Genomic DNA, 22,264 nt, shown 5'->3' with positions numbered 1-22,264 from the left:
TGTGATGTACCTGTGTGTGAGTGTGTGATGTACCTGTGTGTGTGTGTGTGATGTACCTGTGTGTGTGTGTGTGATGTACATGTGTGTGAGTGTGTGATGTACCTGTGTGTGTGTGTGATGTACCTGTGTGTGTGTGTGTGTGATGTACCTGTGTGTGTGTGTGATGTACCTGTGTGTGTGTGTGTGATGTACCTGTGTGAGTGTGTGATGTACTGTGTGTGTGTGTGATGTACCTGTGTGTGAGTGTGTGATGTACCTGTGTGTGTGTGATGTACCTGTGTGTGTGTGTGTGATGTACCTGTGTGTGTGTGTGATGTACCTGTGTGTGAGTGTGTGATGTACCTGTGTGTGAGTGTGTGATGTACCTGTGTGTGAGTGTGTGATGTACCTGTGTGTGTGTGTGTGATGTACCTGTGTGTGATGTACCTGTGTGTGTGTGTGTGTGATGTACCTGTGTGTGTGTGTGTGATGTACCTGTGTGTGTGTGTGTGATGTACCTGTGTGTGAGTGTGTGATGTACCTGTGTGTGTGTGTGTGATGTACCTGTGTGTGAGTGTGTGATGTACCTGTGTGTGAGTGTGTGATGTACCTGTGTGTGAGTGTGTGATGTACCTGTGTGTGTGTGTGTGATGTACCTGTGTGTGAGTGTGTGATGTACATGTGTGTGTGTGTGTGATGTACCTGTGTGTGTGTGTGTGATGTACCTGTGTGTGAGTGTGTGATGTACCTGTGTGTGTGATGTACCTGTGTGTGAGTGTGTGTGATGTACCTGTGTGTGTGTGTGTGTGATGTACCTGTGTGTGAGTGTGTGATGTACCTGTGTGTGAGTGTGTGATGTACCTGTGTGTGAGTGTGTGATGTACCTGTGTGTGAGTGTGTGATGTACCTGTGTGTGTGTGTGTGATGTACCTGTGTGTGTGTGTGTGTGTGATGTACCTGTGTGTGAGTGTGTGATGTACCTGTGTGTGTGTGTGTGTGTGATGTACCTGTGTGTGAGTGTGTGATGTACCTGTGTGTGTGTGTGTGATGTACCTGTGTGTGTGTGTGTGATGTACCTGTGTGTGAGTGTGTGATGTACCTGTGTGTGAGTGTGTGATGTACCTGTGTGTGAGTGTGTGATGTACCTGTGTGTGAGTGTGTGATGTACCTGTGTGTGTGTGTGTGATGTACCTGTGTGTGTGTGTGTGTGTGATGTACCTGTGTGTGTGTGTGTGATGTACCTGTGTGTGAGTGTGTGTGATGTACGTGTGTGTGAGTGTGTGATGTACCTGTGTGTGTGTGTGATGTACCTGTGTGTGTGTGTGTGTGATGTACCTGTGTGTGTGTGTGTGATGTACCTGTGTGTGTGTGTGTGATGTACCTGTGTGTGAGTGTGTGATGTACCTGTGTGAGTGTGTGATGTACCTGTGTGTGAGTGTGTGATGTACCTGTGTGAGTGTGTGATGTACCTGTGTGAGTGTGTGATGTACCTGTGTGTGTGTGTGTGATGTACCTGTGTGAGTGTGTGATGTACCTGTGTGTGAGTGTGTGATGTACCTGTGTGTGTGTGTGTGATGTACCTGTGTGTGTGTGTGTGTGATGTACCTGTGTGTGTGTGTGATGTACCTGTGTGTGAGTGTGTGATGTACCTGTGTGTGTGTGTGTGATGTACCTGTGTGTGTGTGTGTGTGATGTACCTGTGTGTGTGTGTGATGTACCTGTGTGTGAGTGTGTGATGTTCCTGTGTGTGAGTGTGTGATGTACCTGTGTGTGTGTGTGTGAGATGTACCTGTGTGTGTGTGTGATGTACCTGTGTGTGTGTGTGTGTGATGTACCTGTGTGTGTGTGTGATGTACCTGTGTGTGTGTGTGTGTGATGTACCTGTGTGAGTGTGTGATGTACCTGTGTGTGTGTGTGTGTGATGTACCTGTGTGTGTGTGTGTGTGTGATGTACCTGTGTGTGTGAGTGTGTGATGTACCTGTGTGTGAGTGTGTGATGTACCTGTGTGTGAGTGTGTGATGTACCTGTGTGTGTGTGTGTGATGTACCTGTGTGTGAGTGTGTGATGTACATGTGTGTGTGAGTGTGATGTACCTGTGTGTGTGTGTGTGTGTGTGTGATGTACCTGTGTGTGTGAGTGTGTGATGTACCTGTGCGTGTGTGTGTGATGTACCTGTGTGTGAGTGTGTGTGATGTACATGTGTGTGTGTGTGTGTGTGATGTACCTGTGTGTGTGTGTGTGATGTACATGTGTGTGTGTGTGATGTACCTGTGTGTGAGTGTGTGATGTACCTGTGTGTGAGTGTGTGATGTACCTGTGTGTGTTACCTGTGTGTGAGTGTGTGATGTACCTCTGTGTGAGTGTGTGATGTACCTGTGTGAGTGTGTGATGTACCTGTGTGTTGAGTGTGTGATGTACCTGTGTGTGAGTGTGTGATGTACCTGTGGTGAGTGTGTGATGTACCTGTGTGTGAGTGTGTGATGTACCTGTGTGTGTGTGTGTGATGTACATGTGTGTGAGTGTGTGATGTACCTGTGTGTGTGTCGTGTGATGTACATGTGTGTGAGTGTGTGATGTACCTGTGTGTGTGTGTGTGTGATGTACATGTGTGTGTGTGTGTGATGTACCTGTGTGTGTGTGTGATGTACATGTGTGTGAGTGTGTGATGTACCTGTGTGTGAGTGTGTGATGTACCTGTGTGTGAGTGTGTGATGTACCTGTGTGTGTGTGTGATGTACCTGTGTGTGAGTGTGTGATGTACCTGTGTGTGTGTGTTGTGATGTACATGTGTGTGAGTGTGTGATGTACCTGTGTGTGTGTGTGTGATGTACATGTGTGTGTGTGTGTGATGTACCTGTGTGTGTGTGTGTGTGATGTACATTGTGTGTGTGTGTGTGATGTACCTGTGTGTGAGTGTGTGATGTACATGTGTGTGTGTGTGTGATGTACCTGTGTGTGAGTGTGTGATGTACCTGTGTGTGTGTGTGTGATGTACCTGTGTGTGAGTGTGTGATGTACATGTGTGTGTGTGTGTGTGATGTACCTGTGTTGTGTGTGTGTGATGTACCTGTGTGTGAGTGTGTGATGTACCTGTGTGTGTGTGTGTGTGATGTACCTGTGTGTGAGTGTGTGATGTACCTGTGTGTGAGTGTGTGATGTACCTGTGTGTGTGTGTGTGTGATGTACCTGTGTGTGAGTGTGTGATGTACCTGTGTGTGTGTGTGTGATGTACCTGTGTGTGTGTGTGTGTGTGTGATGTACCTGTGTGTGTGTGTGTGATGTACCTGTGTGTGAGTGTGTGATGTACCTGTGTGTGTGTGTGTGCTGTACCTGTGTGTGTGTGTGTGATGTACCTGTGTGTGAGTGTGTGATGTACCTGTGTGTGAGTGTGTGATGTACCTGTGTGTGTGTGTGTGATGTACCTGTGTGTGTGTGTGTGTGTGATGTACCTGTGTGTGTGTGTGTGTGATGTACCTGTGTGTGTGTGTGTGATGTACCTGTGTGTGTGTGTGTGATGTACCTGTGTGTGTGTGTGTGATGTACCTGTGTGTGTGTGTGTGATGTACCTGTGTGTGTGTGTGTGATGTACCTGTGTGTGTGTGTGTGTGATGTACCTGTGTGTGTGTGTGTGTGATGTACCTGTGTGTGTGTGTGTGTGATGTACCTGTGTGTGTGTGTGTGATGTACCTGTGTGTGAGTGTGTGTGTGATGTACCTGTGTGTGTGTGTGTGATGTACCTGTGTGTGTGTGTGTGATGTACCTGTGTGTGTGTGTGTGTGATGTACCTGTGTGTGTGTGTGATGTACCTGTGTGTGTGTGTGTGATGTACCTGTGTGTGAGTGTGTGATGTACCTGTGTGTGTGTGTGTGATGTACCTGTGTGTGAGTGTGTGATGTACCTGTGTGTGTGTGTGATGTACCTGTGTGTGTGTGTGTGTGTGATGTACCTGTGTGTGTGTGTGTGTGTGTGATGTACCTGTGTGAGTGTGTGATGTACCTGTGTGTGTGTGTGATGTACCTGTGTGTGAGTGTGTGATGTACCTGTGTGTGAGTGTGTGATGTACCTGTGTGTGAGTGTGTGATGTACCTGTGTGTGTGTGTGTGATGTACCTGTGTGTGAGTGTGTGATGTACCTGTGTGTGAGTGTACCTGTGTGTGAGTGTGTGATGTACCTGTGTGTGTGTGTGTGTGATGTACCTGTGTGTGTGTGTGTGTGTGTGTGATGTACCTGTGTGTGAGTGTGTGATGTACCTGTGTGTGTGTGTGTGTGTGATGTACCTGTGTGTGAGTGTGTGATGTACCTGTGTGTGTGTGTGTGATGTACCTGTGTGTGTGTGTGTGATGTACCTGTGTGTGAGTGTGTGATGTACCTGTGTGTGAGTGTGTGATGTACCTGTGTGTGAGTGTGTGATGTACCTGTGTGTGAGTGTGTGATGTACCTGTGTGTGAGTGTGTGATGTACCTGTGTGTGAGTGTGTGATGTACCTGTGTGTGAGTGTGTGATGTACCTGTGTGTGAGTGTGTGATGTACCTGTGTGTGAGTGTGTGATGTACCTGTGTGTGAGTGTGTGATGTACCTGTGTGTGAGTGTGTGATGTACCTGTGTGTGTGTGTGTGATGTACCTGTGTGTGTGTGTGTGTGTGATGTACCTGTGTGTGTGTGTGTGATGTACCTGTGTGTGAGTGTGTGTGATGTATGTGTGTGTGAGTGTGTGATGTACCTGTGTGAGTGTGTGATGTACCTGTGTGTGAGTGTGTGATGTACCTGTGTGTGAGTGTGTGATGTACCTGTGTGTGAGTGTGTGATGTACCTGTGTGTGTGTGTGTGTGATGTACCTGTGTGTGTGTGTGATGTACCTGTGTGTGAGTGTGTGATGTACCTGTGCGCGTGTGTCCGTGCGATGTACCTTCCCGCGTGTGTCCGCGTGTCGCCTTCCCCTTGTCAGACCTACATCGCTCCGAGCGCGGCGATTTTCCGAGCGGCCGAAGTGTCTGGCGAGGCGGAGGCGATGCTCAACAACATGCGTGTGTACGGCACCGCGTTCCTCGCCTTCATGGCCATCGTGGTGTTCGTGGGCGTCAAGTACGTGAACAAGTTCGCGTCACTCTTCCTCCTCTGCGTCATCCTGTCCATCTTCGCGATCTACGCCGGCGTCATCAAGACGGCGTTCGCTCCGCCAGAGTTCCCGTGAGTTGCAGCGAGCGAGCGAGCGAGCGAGCGAGCGAGCGAGCGCAGACACTCGGTCACTCGCTCGGTCACTCGCTCAGTCAGTCACTCAGACACTTGGTCACTCACTCAGTCACTCAGTCACACGCTCAGACAATCACTCAGACACTCGGTCACTCACTCGGTCACTCGCTCAGTCAGTCACTCAGACACTTGGTCACTCACTCAGTCACGCAGTCACACGCTCAGACAATCACTCAGACACTCGGTCACTCACTCGGTCAGTCGCTCAGTCACTCACTCAGACACTTGGTCACTCACTCAGTCACGCAGTCACACGCTCAGACAATCACTCAGACACTCGGTCACTCACTCGGTCAGTCGCTCAGTCAGTCACTCAGACACTTGGTCACTCACTCAGTCACGCAGTCACACGCTCAGACAATCACTCAGACACTCGGTCACTCACTCGGTCAGTCGCTCAGTCACTCACTCAGACACTTGGTCACTCACTCAGTCACGCAGTCACACGCTTAGACAATCACTCAGACACTCGGTCACTCACTCGGTCAGTCGCTCAGTCACTCACTCAGACACTTGGTCACTCACTCAGTCACGCAGTCACACGCTCAGACAATCACTCAGACACTCGGTCACTCACTCGGTCAGTCGCTCAGTCACTCACTCAGACACTTGGTCACTCACTCAGTCACGCAGTCACACGCTCAGACAATCACTCAGACACTCGGTCACTCACTCGGTCAGTCGCTCAGTCACTCACTCAGACACTTGGTCACTCACTCAGTCACGCAGTCACACGCTCAGACAATCACTCAGACACTCGGTCACTCACTCGGTCAGTCGCTCAGTCACTCACTCAGACACTTGGTCACTCACTCAGTCACGCAGTCACACGCTCAGTCACTCACTCAGACACTCGGTCACTCACTCGGTCAGTCGCTCAGTCAGTCACTCAGACACTTGGTCACTCACTCAGTCACGCAGTCACACGCTCAGACAATCACTCAGACACTCGGTCACTCACTCGGTCAGTCGCTCAGTCACTCACTCAGACACTTGGTCACTCACTCAGTCACGCAGTCACACGCTTAGACAATCACTCAGACACTCGGTCACTCACTCGGTCAGTCGCTCAGTCACTCACTCAGACACTTGGTCACTCACTCAGTCACGCAGTCACACGCTCAGACAATCACTCAGACACTCGGTCACTCACTCGGTCAGTCGCTCAGTCACTCACTCAGACACTTGGTCACTCACTCAGTCACGCAGTCACACGCTCAGACAATCACTCAGACACTCGGTCACTCACTCGGTCAGTCGCTCAGTCAGTCACTCAGACACTTGGTCACTCACTCAGTCACTCAGTCACACGCTCAGTCACTCACTCAGACACTCGGTCACTCACTCGGTCAGTCGCTCAGTCACTCACTCAGACACTTGGTCACTCACTCAGTCACTCAGTCACACGCTCAGTCACTCACTCAGACACTCGGTCACTCACTCGGTCAGTCGCTCAGTCAGTCACTCAGACACTTGGTCACTCACTCAGTCACGCAGTCACACGCTCAGACAATCACTCACTCACACAGTCACACTTGGTCACTCACTCGGTCACTCAGACACTCACTCACTCACACAGTCACTCACCACTCACTCACCACTCACTCACCACTCACTCACCACTCACTCACTTACTCACCACTCACTCACTCACTCACACACTCACTCACCACTCACTCACACACTCACTCACCACTCACTCACTCACTCACACACTCACTCACCACTCACTCACTCACTCACCACTCACTCACCACTCACTCACCACTCACTCACTCACACACTCACTCACACACTCACTCACACACTCACTCACTCACACACTCACTCGCCCATCCACTCACTCGGCGTCATCAAGACGGCGTTCGCTCCGCCAGAGTTCCCGTGAGTTGCAGCGAGCGAGCGAGCGCAGACACTTGGTCACTCACTCAGTCACTCAGTCACACGCTCAGACAATCACTCAGACACTCGGTCACTCACTCGGTCAGTCGCTCAGTCACTCACTCAGACACTTGGTCACTCACTCAGTCACTCAGTCACACGCTCAGTCACTCACTCAGACACTCGGTCACTCACTCGGTCAGTCGCTCAGTCACTCACTCAGACACTTGGTCACTCGCTCAGTCACGCAGTCACACGCTCAGACAATCACTCAGACACTCGGTCACTCACTCGGTCAGTCGCTCAGTCACTCACTCAGACACTTGGTCACTCACTCAGTCACTCAGTCACACGCTCAGTCACTCACTCAGACACTCGGTCACTCACTCGGTCAGTCGCTCAGTCAGTCACTCAGACACTTGGTCACTCACTCAGTCACGCAGTCACACGCTCAGACAATCACTCACTCACACAGTCACTCAGACACTTGGTCACTCACTCGGTCACTCAGACACTCACTCAGTCACTCACACACTCAGACAATCACTCACTCACACAGTCACTCAGACACTTGGTCACTCACTCGGTCACACGCTCAGTCAGTCACTCTGTCAGTCACTCAGTCACTCAATCAGTCACTCACACACTCAGACAATCACTCACTCACACAGTCACTCAGACACTTGGTCACTCACTCGGTCACACGCTCAGTCAGTCACTCGGTCAGTCACTCAGTCACTCACTCAGTCACTCACACACTCAATCACTCAGACACTCAGTCACTCACTCAGTCACTCACACACTCAGACAATCACTCACTCACACAGTCACTCAGACACTTGGTCACTCACTCGGTCACACGCTCAGTCACTCAGTCACACGCTCACACACTGACTCACTCACTCAGACAATCACTCACTCACACGCTCAGTCACTCACCCACCCACCCACCCAATAACCCACCCATCCACTCACCCACCCACTCACCCATTCACCCAATCACCCACCCACCCACCCACTCACTCACCCACTCACCCACTCACCCACCCACCCACTCACCCACCCACCCACCCACTCACCCACTCACCCACCCACCCACCCACTCACCCACCCACCCAATAACCCACTCACCCACCCACTCACCCACCCACCCACCCAATAACCCACTCACCCACCCACCCACCCACTCACCCACTCACCCACTCACCCACCCACAAAACCCACTCACCACATTACCGACCCACTGACCCCCTCACCCCCACCCACCCCCCCCCCACCCAGGATCTGCATGCTTGGTAACCGCACCCTCAACCGCAACGACTTTGACGTCTGTGCCAAGACGGTGACGGTGACGGGCTCCGAGTCCCCCAACACCACCACGGGCCCGCTGGGCCCGCTGGTGCGGACCACGCGACTCTGGCGGAGTTTCTGCGATTCGGAGTTTCTCAACGCGACCTGCAGCGAGTACTTCACCCTGAACAACGTGACCGAGCTGCAGGGCATCCCCGGCGTGGCCAGCGGCATCATCATCGGTACTCGATACGCGCTCACCTACTCACTCACCTACTCACTCACCTACTTACTCACCGACTCACTCACCTACCTAGCTACTCACCTAATCACTCACCTACTTACTCACCTACTCACCCACCTACTCACTCACCTACTTACTCACCTACACACTCACCTACTCACTCACCTAGCTAGCCACTCACCTACACACTCACCTACTTATTCACCTACACACTCACCTACTCACTCACCTACTCACCTTCCTGGCTAGCTACTCACCTACTCACCTACCCACTCACCTACCCACTCACCTACTCACTCACCTACTCACTCACCTACACACTCACCTACTCACTCACCTACTCACTCACCTACACACTCACCTACTCACCCACCTACTCACTCACCTACCTGGCTACTCACCTACTCGCTCACCTACTCACTCACCTACACACTCACCTACTCACCCACCTACTCACTCACCTACCTGGCTACTCACCTACTCGCTCACCTACTCACTCACCTACACACTCACCTACTCACCCACCTACTCACTCACCTACCTGGCTACTCACCTACTCGCTCACCTACTCACTCACCTACACACTCACCTACTCACCCACCTACCTGGCTACTCACCTACTCGCTCACTTACTCACTCACCTACACACTCACCTACTCACCCACCTAGCTAGCCACTCACCTACACACTCACCTACTCACCCACCTAGCTAGCCACTCACCTACTCACTCACCTACTCACTCACCTACTCACCCACCTACTCACCCACCTACCTAGCTACTCACCTACTTACTCACCTACTCACTCACCTACACACTCACCTACTCACCTACTCACCCACCTAGCTAGCCACTCGCCTACTCACTCACCTACTCACTCACCTACTCACCCACCTACTCACCCACCTACCTAGCTACTCACCTACTTACTCACCTACTCACCCACCTACTCACTCACCTACACACTCACCTACTCACCCACCTAGCTAGCCACTCGCCTACTCACTCACCTACTCACTCACCTACTCACCCACCTACCTAGTTACTCACCTACTCACTCACCTACACACTCACCTACTCACCTACTCACCCACCTAGCTAGCCACTCACCTACACACTCACCTACTCACCCACCTAGCTAGCCACTCGCCTACTCACTCACCTACTCACTCACCTACTCACCCACCTACTCACCCACCTACCTAGCTACTCACCTACTTACTCACCTACGCACTCACCTACACACTCACCTACTCACCTACTCACCCACCTAGCTAGCCACTCACCTACACACTCACCTACTCACCCACCTAGCTAGCCACTCGCCTACTCACTCACCTACTCACTCACCTACTCACCCACCTACTCACCCACCTACCTAGCTACTCACCTACTTACTCACCTACTCACTCACCTACACACTCACCTACTCACCTACTCACCCACCTAGCTAGCCACTCACCTACACACTCACCTACTCACCCACCTAGCTAGCCACTCACCTACTCACTCACCTACTCACCCACCTACTCACCCACCTACCTAGCTACTCACCTACTTACTCACCTACTCACTCACCTACACACTCACCTACTCACCCACCTACTCACTCACCTACTCACTCACCTACTCACTCACCTACACACTCACCTACTCACCCACCTACTCACTCACCTACCTGGCTACTCACCTACTCGCTCACCTACTCACTCACCTACACACTCACCTACTCACCCACCTAGCTAGCCACTCACCTACACACTCACCTACTCACCCACCTAGCTAGCCACTCACCTACTCACTCACCTACTCACTCACCTACTCACCCACCTACTCACCCACCTACCTAGCTACTCACCTACTTACTCACCTACTCACTCACCTACACACTCACCTACTCACCTACTCACCCACCTAGCTAGCCACTCGCCTACTCACTCACCTACTCACTCACCTACTCACCCACCTACTCACCCACCTACCTAGCTACTCACCTACTTACTCACCTACTCACCCACCTACTCACTCACCTACACACTCACCTACTCACCCACCTAGCTAGCCACTCGCCTACTCACTCACCTACTCACCCACCTACTCACCCACCTACCTAGTTACTCACCTACTCACTCACCTACACACTCACCTACTCACCTACTCACCCACCTAGCTAGCCACTCACCTACACACTCACCTACTCACCCACCTAGCTAGCCACTCGCCTACTCACTCACCTACTCACTCACCTACTCACCCACCTACTCACCCACCTACCTAGCTACTCACCTACTTACTCACCTACTCACTCACCTACACACTCACCTACTCACCTACTCACCCACCTAGCTAGCCACTCACCTACACACTCACCTACTCACCCACCTAGCTAGCCACTCGCCTACTCACTCACCTACTCACTCACCTACTCACCCACCTACTCACCCACCTACCTAGCTACTCACCTACTTACTCACCTACTCACTCACCTACACACTCACCTACTCACCTACTCACCCACCTAGCTAGCCACTCACCTACACACTCACCTACTCACCCACCTAGCTAGCCACTCACCTACTCACTCACCTACTCACCCACCTACTCACCCACCTACCTAGCTACTCACCTACTTACTCACCTACTCACTCACCTACACACTCACCTACTCACCTACTCACCCACCTAGCTAGCCACTCGCCTACTCACTCACCTACTCACTCACCTACTCACCCACCTACTCACCCACCTACCTAGCTACTCACCTACTTACTCACCTACTCACCCACCTTCTCACTCACCTACACACTCACCTACTCACCCACCTAGCTAGCCACTCGCCTACTCACTCACCTACTCACTCACCTACTCACCCACCTACTCACCCACCTACCTAGTTACTCACCTACTCACTCACCTACACACTCACCTACTCACCTACTCACCCACCTAGCTAGCCACTCACCTACACACTCACCTACTCACCCACCTAGCTAGCCACTCGCCTACTCACTCACCTACTCACTCACCTACTCACCCACCTACTCACCCACCTACCTAGCTACTCACCTACTTACTCACCTACTCACTCACCTACACACTCACCTACTCACCTACTCACCCACCTACCTAGCTACTCACCTACTTACTCACCTACTCACTCACCTACACACTCACCTACTCACCTACTCACCCACCTAGCTAGCCACTCACCTACACACTCACCTACTCACCCACCTAGCTAGCCACTCACCTACTCACTCACCTACTCACCCACCTACTCACCCACCTACCTAGCTACTCACCTACTTACTCACCTACTCACTCACCTACACACTCACCTACTCACCCACCTACTCACTCACCTACTCACTCACCTACTCACTCACCTACACACTCACCTACTCACCCACCTACTCACTCACCTACCTGGCTACTCACCTACTCGCTCACCTACTCACTCACCTACACACTCACCTACTCACCCACCTAGCTAGCCACTCACCTACACACTCACCTACTCACCCACCTAGCTAGCCACTCACCTACTCACTCACCTACTCACTCACCTACTCACCCACCTACTCACCCACCTACCTAGCTACTCACCTACTTACTCACCTACTCACTCACCTACACACTCACCTACTCACCTACTCACCCACCTAGCTAGCCACTCGCCTACTCACTCACCTACTCACTCACCTACTCACCCACCTACTCACCCACCTACCTAGCTACTCACCTACTTACTCACCTACTCACCCACCTACTCACTCACCTACACACTCACCTACTCACCCACCTAGCTAGCCACTCGCCTACTCACTCACCTACTCACTCACCTACTCACCCACCTACTCACCCACCTACCTAGTTACTCACCTACTCACTCACCTACACACTCACCTACTCACCTACTCACCCACCTAGCTAGCCACTCACCTACACACTCACCTACTCACCCACCTAGCTAGCCACTCGCCTACTCACTCACCTACTCACTCACCTACTCACCCACCTACTCACCCACCTACCTAGCTACTCACCTACTTACTCACCTACTCACTCACCTACACACTCACCTACTCACCTACTCACCCACCTAGCTAGCCACTCACCTACACACTCACCTACTCACCCACCTAGCTAGCCACTCGCCTACTCACTCACCTACTCACTCACCTACTCACCCACCTACTCACCCACCTACCTAGCTACTCACCTACTTACTCACCTACTCACTCACCTACACACTCACCTACTCACCTACTCACCCACCTAGCTAGCCACTCACCTACACACTCACCTACTCACCCACCTAGCTAGCCACTCACCTACTCACTCACCTACTCACTCACCTACTCACCCACCTACTCACCCACCTACCTAGCTACTCACCTACTTACTCACCTACTCACTCACCTACACACTCACCTACTCACCTACTCACCCACCTAGCTAGCCACTCACCTACACACTCACCTACTCACCCACCTAGCTAGCCACTCACCTACTCACTCACCTACTCACTCACCTACTCACCCACCTACTCACCCACCTACCTAGCTACTCACCTACTTACTCACCTACTCACTCACCTACACACTCACCTACTCACCCACCTACTCACCCACCTACCTAGCTACTCACCTACTTACTCACCTACTCACTCACCTACACACTCACCTACTCACCTACTCACCCACCTAGCTAGCCACTCACCTACTCACTCACCTATTCACTCACCTACTCACCCACCTACTCACCCACCTACCTAGCTACTCACCTACTTACTCACCTACTCACTCACCTACTCATGTAGCCTGCATGCCCAGCCACCGCATGCCTAAACAGCTTTTGTTTGGCCGGATTGAGGGGGCTAAACGGGCGCGGCACGGGCTAGAGAAGAGATGGAGTGACATGGTACAGGAGGACGTGGAGCTGAGTGGACTTGCCGATGACTGGTACCAGTGGTGTCAAGATCGGCCTCTGTGGAGGAGGCTCGTGAAGGACGCTGCTACTGGGCAGTTGGAGGCAGTCGCCCTCCAACAAGAACAGAGGGCAGAGGAGCGATGCTCACAACAACGAGTTAAGCACCGGGTGGCTAAAGCACAGCAAGTTGGCACAGTAGGGGGCACAGGTGGTGCATCAGCCACTCATCTCAGTCAGTCGACCCGTGGCACCTGCTGAGACTGCCCCGTGACCTCCCGCCAGCGGGCGTTCGACACGTCACGTGGCCTCAACGTGCACCTAGCCTGGCACAAGCGTCGTGGTGACGTCACCGCCACTTAGTGGCGAATGGCGGTTGTTGTTGTTGTGGTTGTGTATAGAACCTGTGGAATGGCTACTCTGTAGTGGTTGTTGTGATTGTTGTTGTGGTGGTTGTTGTGCTGGTTGTTGTAGTGGTGGTTGTTGTTGTGGTTGTGGAGCAGAGGTCGCAACCGGGTACCCGATACCCGTACCCTACCCAATACCCGGCTACCCGTACCCAGCCAGGTACGGGTACGGGTACCCGTTTGCGACCCTGGTGCGGCCGGGTACGGGTAGGCCGTGAGTCACTGGTGAGTCGCCGTTTGTCACTCATTTCCCAACGTCTTGTCTCTTCTCACAATTCAAGTTCCTCGAATCAACCCACCCGCGCCTGCAACATGGCTTCATCCCAGAGGTCGCAATCAGGTACCCGATACCCGTACCCTACCCGTACCCGGCTACCCGTACCCGGCCGGGTACGGGTAGCCGTTAGCGACCCTGGTGCGGCCGGGTACGGGTACGGGTAGGCCGTGAGTCACTGGTGAGTCGCCGTTTGTCACTCATTTCCCAACGTCTTGTCTCTTCTCACAATTCAAGTTCCTCGAATCAACCCACCCGCGCCTGCAACATGGCTTCATCCCAGAGGTCGCAATCGGGTACCCGATACCCGTACCCTACCCGATACCCGGCCGGGTACGGGTAGGGTACGGGTACGGCCAGGTACGGGTACGGGTAGGCCGTGAGTCACTGGGGAGCCACCGTTTGTCACTCATTTCGGGTAGGGTACGGGTAGGGAACGGGTACCCGTACCCGGCCGGGTACAGGTACCCATTTGCGACCCTGGTGCGGCCGGGTACGGGTAAGGGTAAGGAATCAATTACAATAACCCCCCCCCCCCCCTCAAATCGTTGCACCTGATGAGTTAATGAGTTAATGATGACGTCACCCTGCTGCTGCTGCTCTATATAAGAACGGGAGACAGAGCAGAGCCTCACTATTCTGGCGAATTGCCCGATGATGCTGGATGCAATTACCAGCGAAACGTCGCAGTCGTACTCAAATTGTAAATGATGTGGTTTCACGCTTCAACACACCGGTGGGCTAAAGCAGTGAACTATTTTGTCTTTTTGTCAACGTGACACTTCTTTACTGATTGGCCCTGTCGGGTGGTGGAGGGTTACGACACATTTATAAATAACGCGATCTTAACCCAACAACGTTGATTATGAATAATATTGGTCGCGAAAGCAAAGTGTTAAACTGAATCAAAACCCATTTGCGACCTCTGGTGTGGAGTGAACATCGAACTAGTCACTGAAGCGCTTAGCGTTTGGGACCGTTAGAGAACGGCATTGGGGGTAGCAGCCCGTTCTTCCAATTGGACTCGTGGGCGAAGCCCGGAGCCTCCTGGGGGGATCCAGAGGGCCGAGGGCGTAGCCTGGCCACGCTGGCGAAGATCAAAGGCAGAGCCCCGACTCGCAATCGGGGCTGCCGAACTCCGGGATGGAACTTGTCGGTAGCCTGGGCCACGCTGGCGAGGATAAAAGGCAGAGCCCCGACTCGCAATCGGGGCTGCCGCAATCCGGGATGGAACTTGTCGGTAGCCTGGCCACGCTGGGGAGGATAAAAGGCAGAGCCCCGACTCGCAATCGGGGCTGCCGCACTTCGGGATGTAACTTGTCGGTAGCCTGGCCACGCTGGCGAGGATAAAAGGCAGAGCCCCGACTCGCAATCAGGGCTGCCGCAATCCAGGATGGAACTTGTCGGTAGCCTGGCCACGCTGGCGAGGATAAAAGGCAGAGCCCCGACTCGCAATCGGGGCTGCCACAGTCCGGGATGGAACTCATCGGGGTCTTTGCCTCTTCGAAGCTGTGGGTCTTGAAGAGTGTCGGCTGTCCTGACCGGGTGTGGGGTTGTCCCCAATGACTGTGAAGGCCGGATTGAACGAGAGAGAGAGAGAGACAGACTCCTACTAGTGTCTGTGAATTAGTGAGCGAGTGAGTGTAGAGAACCTGTTGAGTGCCTACTCTCTAGTGGTGGTGGTTGTGGTGGTGGTAGTGGTTGTGGTGGTGGTTGTGGTGGTTGTAGTGGTGGTTGTGGTGGTTGGAGTTGTGGTTGTTGTGGTTGTGGTGGTTGTATAGAGAACCTGTGGAGCGCCTACTCTGTAGTGGTGGTTGTTGTAGTGGTGGTTGTGGTGGTGGTGGTAGTTGTTGTAGTGGTGGTTGTTGTTGTAGTTGTTGAAGTAGTGGTGGTTGTGGTGGTTGTTGTTGTAGAGAACCTGTGGAGTGCCTACACGGCTGGCGGTGCCCGTCTGGAGAAGTCGTCGCTGGGCTCCGTGGGCGCCGCGGGGAGCGAGCGAGCAGAGCGCAGCCTCCCCTACGTCTACTCGGACATCGCCACCTCCTTCACCGCCCTCGTGGGCATCTTCTTCCCCTCCGTCACCGGTCAGGACACACCTCATTCACTCACTCACTGACTCACTCACTGACTCACTCACTGACTCACTCACTCACAGCCTCCCCTACGTCTACTCGGACATCGCCACCTCCTTCACCGCCCTCGTGGGCATCTTCTTCCCCTCCGTCACCGGTCAGGAGACACCTCATTCACTCACTCACTGACTCACTCACTGGCTCACTCACTGACTCACTCACTGGCTCACTCACTCCCTCACAGCCTCCCCTACGTCTACTCGGACATCGCCACCTCCTTCACCGCCCTCGTGGGCATCTTCTTCCCCTCCGTCACCGGTCAGGATGCACCGCTCACTCACCGCTCGCTCACTCGCTCGCTCATTCGCTCACTCGCTCGCTCACTGACTCGATCGCTCACTGGCTCACTCACTGACTCACTGACTAACTAACTAACTTACTCAATCACTTGATCGCTCACTCACTCACTGACTCACTGACTAACTGACTAACTTACTCACTCACTCGCTCACTCGCTCACTGACTCACTCACTCACTCGCTCACTCACTGACTCACTCGCTCACTCACAGCCTCCCCTACGTCTACTCGGACATCGCCACCTCCTTCACCGCCCTCGTGGGCATCTTCTTCCCCTCCGTCACCGGTCAGGACACACCGCTCACTCACCGCTCGCTCACTGACTCACTCGCTGACTCGCTCACTCACTGACTCACTCACAGCCTCCCCTACGTCTACTCGGACATCGCCACCTCCTTCACCGCCCTCGTCGGCATCTTCTTCCCCTCCGTCACCGGTCAGGAGACACCTCATTCACTCACCGCACGCTCACTGACTCACTCACTGACTCGCTCACTGACTCACAGCCTCCCCTACGTCTACTCGGACATCGCCACCTCCTTCACCGCCCTCGTCGGCATCTTCTTCCCCTCCGTCACCGGTCAGGAGACACCTCATTCACTCACCGCACGCTCACTGACTCACTCACTGACTCGCTCACTGACTCACAGCCTCCCCTACGTCTACTCGGACATCGCCACCTCCTTCACCGCCCTCGTCGGCATCTTCTTCCCCTCCGTCACCGGTCAGGAGACACCTCATTCACTCACTCACTCACTTGACCACTCACTGACTCGCTCACTCACCGCTCGCTCACTCGCTCACTCACTCACAGCCTCCCCTACGTCTACTCGGACATCGCCACCTCCTTCACCGCCCTCGTGGGCATCTTCTTCCCCTCCGTCACCGGTCAGGAGACACCTCATTCACTCACTCACTGACTCACTCACTGGCTCACTCACTGACTCACTCACTGGCTCACTCACTCCCTCACAGCCTCCCCTACGTCTACTCGGACATCGCCACCTCCTTCACCGCCCTCGTGGGCATCTTCTTCCCCTCCGTCACCGGTCAGGAGACACCGCACCCTCACCGCTCGCTCGCTGACTCGCTCACTCACTCGCTCGCTGACTCGCTCACTCACTCGCTCGCTCACTCACTCACTCACTCGCTCGCTTGCTCATTCACTCACTCACTCGCTCAGTCACTCGCTCACTCATTGACTCACTCGCTCACTCACTCACTGACTCGCTCACTCACAGCTCACTCACTCACTGACTCACTCGCTCACTCACAGCCTCCCCTACGTTTACTCGGACATCGCCACCTCCTTCACCGCCTTCGTGGGCATCTTCTTCCCCTCCGTCACCGGTCAGGATGCACCCTCATTCACTCACCGCTCGCTCACTGACTCGCTCACTCACTCGCTCACTTTATCACTCACTCACTCACTCACTCGCTCGCTTGCTCATTCACTCACTCGCTCGCTCACTCACTCACTCACTTGATCACTCACTCACTCACTCGCTCACTTACTCACTCACTCGCTCACTCACTCACTCGCTCACTTACTCACTCACTCGCTCACTCGCTCACTGACTCACTCACTCACTCACAGCCTCCCCTACGTCTACTCGGACATCGCCACCTCCTTCACCGCCCTCGTGGGCATCTTCTTCCCCTCCGTCACCGGTCAGGATGCACCGCTCACTCACCGCTCGCTCATTCGCTCACTCGCTCGCTCACTGACTCGATCGCTCACTGGCTCACTCACTGACTCACTGACTAACTGACTAACTGACTAACTTACTCACTCACTCGCTCGCTCACTCGCTCACTGACTCACTCACTCACTCGCTCACTCACAGCCTCCCCTACGTCTACTCAGACATCGCCACCTCCTTCACCGCCCTCGTGGGCATCTTCTTCCCCTCCGTCACCGGTCAGGAGACACCTCATTCACTCGCTCACTCACTTGACCACTCACTCACTCGCTCACTCGCTCGCTCACTCGCTCACTCGCTCACTGACTCACTCGCTCACTCGCTCACTCACTGACTCACTCGCTCACTCACACCCTCCCCTACGTCTACTCGGACATCGCCACCTCCTTCACCGCCCTCGTCGGCATCTTCTTCCCCTCCGTCACCGGTCAGGACACACCGCTCACTCACCGCTCACTCACTGACTCACTCACTGACTCACTCACTGACTCGCTCACTCACTCGCTCGCTCGATCGTTCCCTCGATCGCTCGCTCAATCGCTCGCTCACTCATTGACTCGCTGACTCACTGACTGACTCATTCACTCACTGACTCACTCATTCGCTCGCTCACTTGCTCGCTCACTCACTGACTCACTCACTCACTCACAGCCTCCCCTACGTCTACTCGGACATCGCCACCTCCTTCACCGCCCTCGTCGGCATCTTCTTCCCCTCCGTCACCGGTCAGGACACACCGCTCGCTCACTCACTCACCGCTCACTCGCTCACTGACTCACTCGCTGACTCGCTCGCTCACTCGCTCACTCGCTGACTCACTCACTCACTCGCTCATTCACTCACTCACTTGATCACTCACTCACTCACTCGCTCACTTACTCACTCGCTCACTCGCTCACTGACTCACTCACAGCCTCCCCTACGTCTACTCAGACATCGCCACCTCCTTCACCGCCCTCGTGGGCATCTTCTTCCCCTCCGTCACCGGTCAGGAGACACCGCACCCTCACCGCTCGCTCACTCACTCACTGACTCGCTCGCTCACTCACCGCTCGCTCACTCACTCACTGACTCGCTCGCTAACTCGCTCGCTCACTCACCGCTCGCTCACTCACTCACTGACTCGCTCGCTAACTCGCTCGCTCACTTGATCGCTCATTCGCTCGCTCGCTCGCTCATTCGCTCACTCGCTCGCTCACTGACTCGATCGCTCACTGGCTCACTAACTGACTCACTGACTAACTGACTAACTTACTCAATCACTTGATCGCTCACTCACTCACTGACTCACTGACTAACTGACTAACTTACTCACTCACTCGCTCGCTCACTCGCTCACTCACTCGCTCACTGGCTCGCTCGCTCGCTCACTCACTGACTCACTCACTGACTGACTCACTCGCTCACTCACAGCCTCCCCTACGCCACCTCCTTCACCGCCCTCGTGGGCATCTTCTTCCCCTCCATCACCGGTCCGGAGACACCGCACCCTCACCGCTCGCTCACTCACTGACTCACTGACTCGCTTGCTCACTCACTCGCTCGCTCACTCACTCACCGCTCACTCGCTCGCTGACTCGCTCACTCGCTCGCTGACTCGCTCACTCGCTCGCTGACTCGCTCGCTCGATCGCTCACTCGCTCGCTCATTCGCTCACTGGATCGCTCACTCGCTCGCTCACTCACTGACTCGCTCGCTCGCTCTCTGACTCACTGACTCACTCACTCACTGACTCACTCACACACTGACTCACTCGCTCACTCACAGCCTCCCCTACGTCTACTCGGACATCGCCACCTCCTTCACCGCCCTCGTGGGCATCTTCTTCCCCTCCGTCACCGGTCAGGACACACCGCTCACTCACAGCTCACTCACTCCATCGCTCACTCACTCACTGACTCACTCGCTCACTCACTCACTCGCTCACTCACTTACTCACTGGCTCACTCACTGACTCACTGACTAACTGACTAACTTACTCACTCACTCGATCGCTCGCTCGCTCGCTCACTCACTGACTCACTCACTGACTGACTCACTCGCTCACTCACTCGCTCACTCACTTACTCACTGGCTCACTCACTGACTCATTGACTAACTGACTAACTTACTCACTCACTCGATCGCTCACTCGCTCGCTCGCTCACTCACTGACTCACTCACTGACTGACTCACTCACTCACTCACTCACTCACTCGCTCACTCACTTACTCACTGGCTCACTCACTGACTCACTGACTAACTGACTAACTTACTCACTCACTCGATCGCTCGCTCGCTCGCTCACTCACTGACTCACTCACTGACTGACTCACTCGCTCACTCACTCACTCACTCGCTCACTCACTTACTCACTGGCTCACTCACTGACTCACTGACTAACTGACTAACTTACTCACTCACTCGATCGCTCACTCGCTCGCTCGCTCACTCACTGACTCACTCACTGACTGACTCACTTGCTCACTCACTCACTCGCTCACTCACTTACTCACTGGCTCACTCACTGACTCACTGACTAACTGACTAACTTACTCACTCACTCACTCGCTCACTCACTTACTCACTGGCTCACTCACTGACTCACTGACTAACTGACTAACTTACTCACTCACTCGATCGCTCACTCGCTCGCTCGCTCACTCACTGACTCACTCACTGACTGACTCACTCGCTCACTCACTCACTCGCTCACTCACTTACTCACTGGCTCACTCACTGACTCACTGACTAACTGACTAACTTACTCACTCACTCGATCGCTCGCTCGCTCGCTCACTCACTGACTCACTCACTGACTGACTCACTCGCTCACTCACTCACTCACTCGCTCACTCACTGGCTCACTCACTGACTCACTGACTAACTGACTAACTTACTCACTCGATCGCTCGCTCGCTCGCTCACTCACTGACTCACTCACTGACTGACTCACTCGCTCACTCACTCACTCGCTCACTCACTTACTCACTGGCTCACTCACTGACTCACTGACTAACTGACTAACTTACTCACTCACTCGATCGCTCACTCGCTCGCTCGCTCACTCACTGACTCACTCACTGACTGACTCACTCGCTCACTCACTCACTCGCTCACTCACTTACTCACTGGCTCACTCACTGACTCACTGACTAACTGACTAACTTACTCACTCACTCGATCGCTCACTCGCTCGCTCGCTCACTCACTGACTCACTCACTGACTGACTCACTCGCTCACTCACTCACTCGCTCACTCACTTACTCACTGGCTCACTCACTGACTCACTGACTAACTGACTAACTTACTCACTCACTCGATCGCTCGCTCGCTCGCTCGCTCACTCACTGACTCACTCACTGACTGACTCACTCGCTCACTCACTCACTCGCTCACTCACTTACTCACTGGCTCACTCACTGACTCACTGACTAACTGACTAACTTACTCACTCACTCGATCGCTCACTCGCTCACTCGCTCGCTCGCTCACTCACTGACTCACTCACTGACTGACTCACTCGCTCACTCACTCACTCGCTCACTCACTTACTCACTGGCTCACTCACTGACTCACTGACTAACTGACTAACTTACTCACTCACTCGATCGCTCACTCGCTCGCTCGCTCACTCACTGACTCACTCACTGACTGACTCACTCGCTCACTCACTCACTCGCTCACTCACTTACTCACTGGCTCACTCACTGACTCACTGACTAACTGACTAACTTACTCACTCACTCGATCGCTCGCTCGCTCACTCACTGACTCACTCACTGACTGACTCACTCGCTCACTCACTCACTCGCTCACTCACTTACTCACTGGCTCACTCACTGACTCACTGACTAACTGACTAACTTACTCACTCACTCGATCGCTCACTCGCTC

General features: G+C 53.8%; 1 protein-coding gene across 1 annotated transcript in view; it reads left to right on the top strand.

Annotated features, from left to right (window-relative positions):
- Positions 1-4,880: 4,880 nt before the first annotated feature.
- LOC144954451 (solute carrier family 12 member 5-like) overlaps positions 4,881-22,264 on the top strand; it is an 84,676-nt gene continuing 67,292 nt past the window's right edge. Inside the window, exons 1-5 of the mRNA XM_078884953.1 lie at positions 4,881-5,167; positions 8,393-8,643; positions 16,168-16,338; positions 19,321-19,387; positions 20,155-20,228. Of these exons, the coding sequence (XP_078741079.1) occupies positions 4,881-5,167; positions 8,393-8,643; positions 16,168-16,338; positions 19,321-19,387; positions 20,155-20,228 (850 nt within the window). The remainder of the gene's footprint in view (positions 5,168-8,392; positions 8,644-16,167; positions 16,339-19,320; positions 19,388-20,154; positions 20,229-22,264) is intronic.

The sequence above is a fragment of the Lampetra fluviatilis genome, unplaced genomic scaffold (genome assembly GCF_964198595.1).
Source record: "Lampetra fluviatilis unplaced genomic scaffold, kcLamFluv1.1 SCAFFOLD_385, whole genome shotgun sequence".
NCBI classification, from domain to species: Eukaryota; Metazoa; Chordata; class Hyperoartia; order Petromyzontiformes; family Petromyzontidae; genus Lampetra; species Lampetra fluviatilis.
The sequence above is the reverse complement of the archived record's forward strand: the minus strand, read 5'-3'. Positions and strand labels throughout refer to the sequence as shown.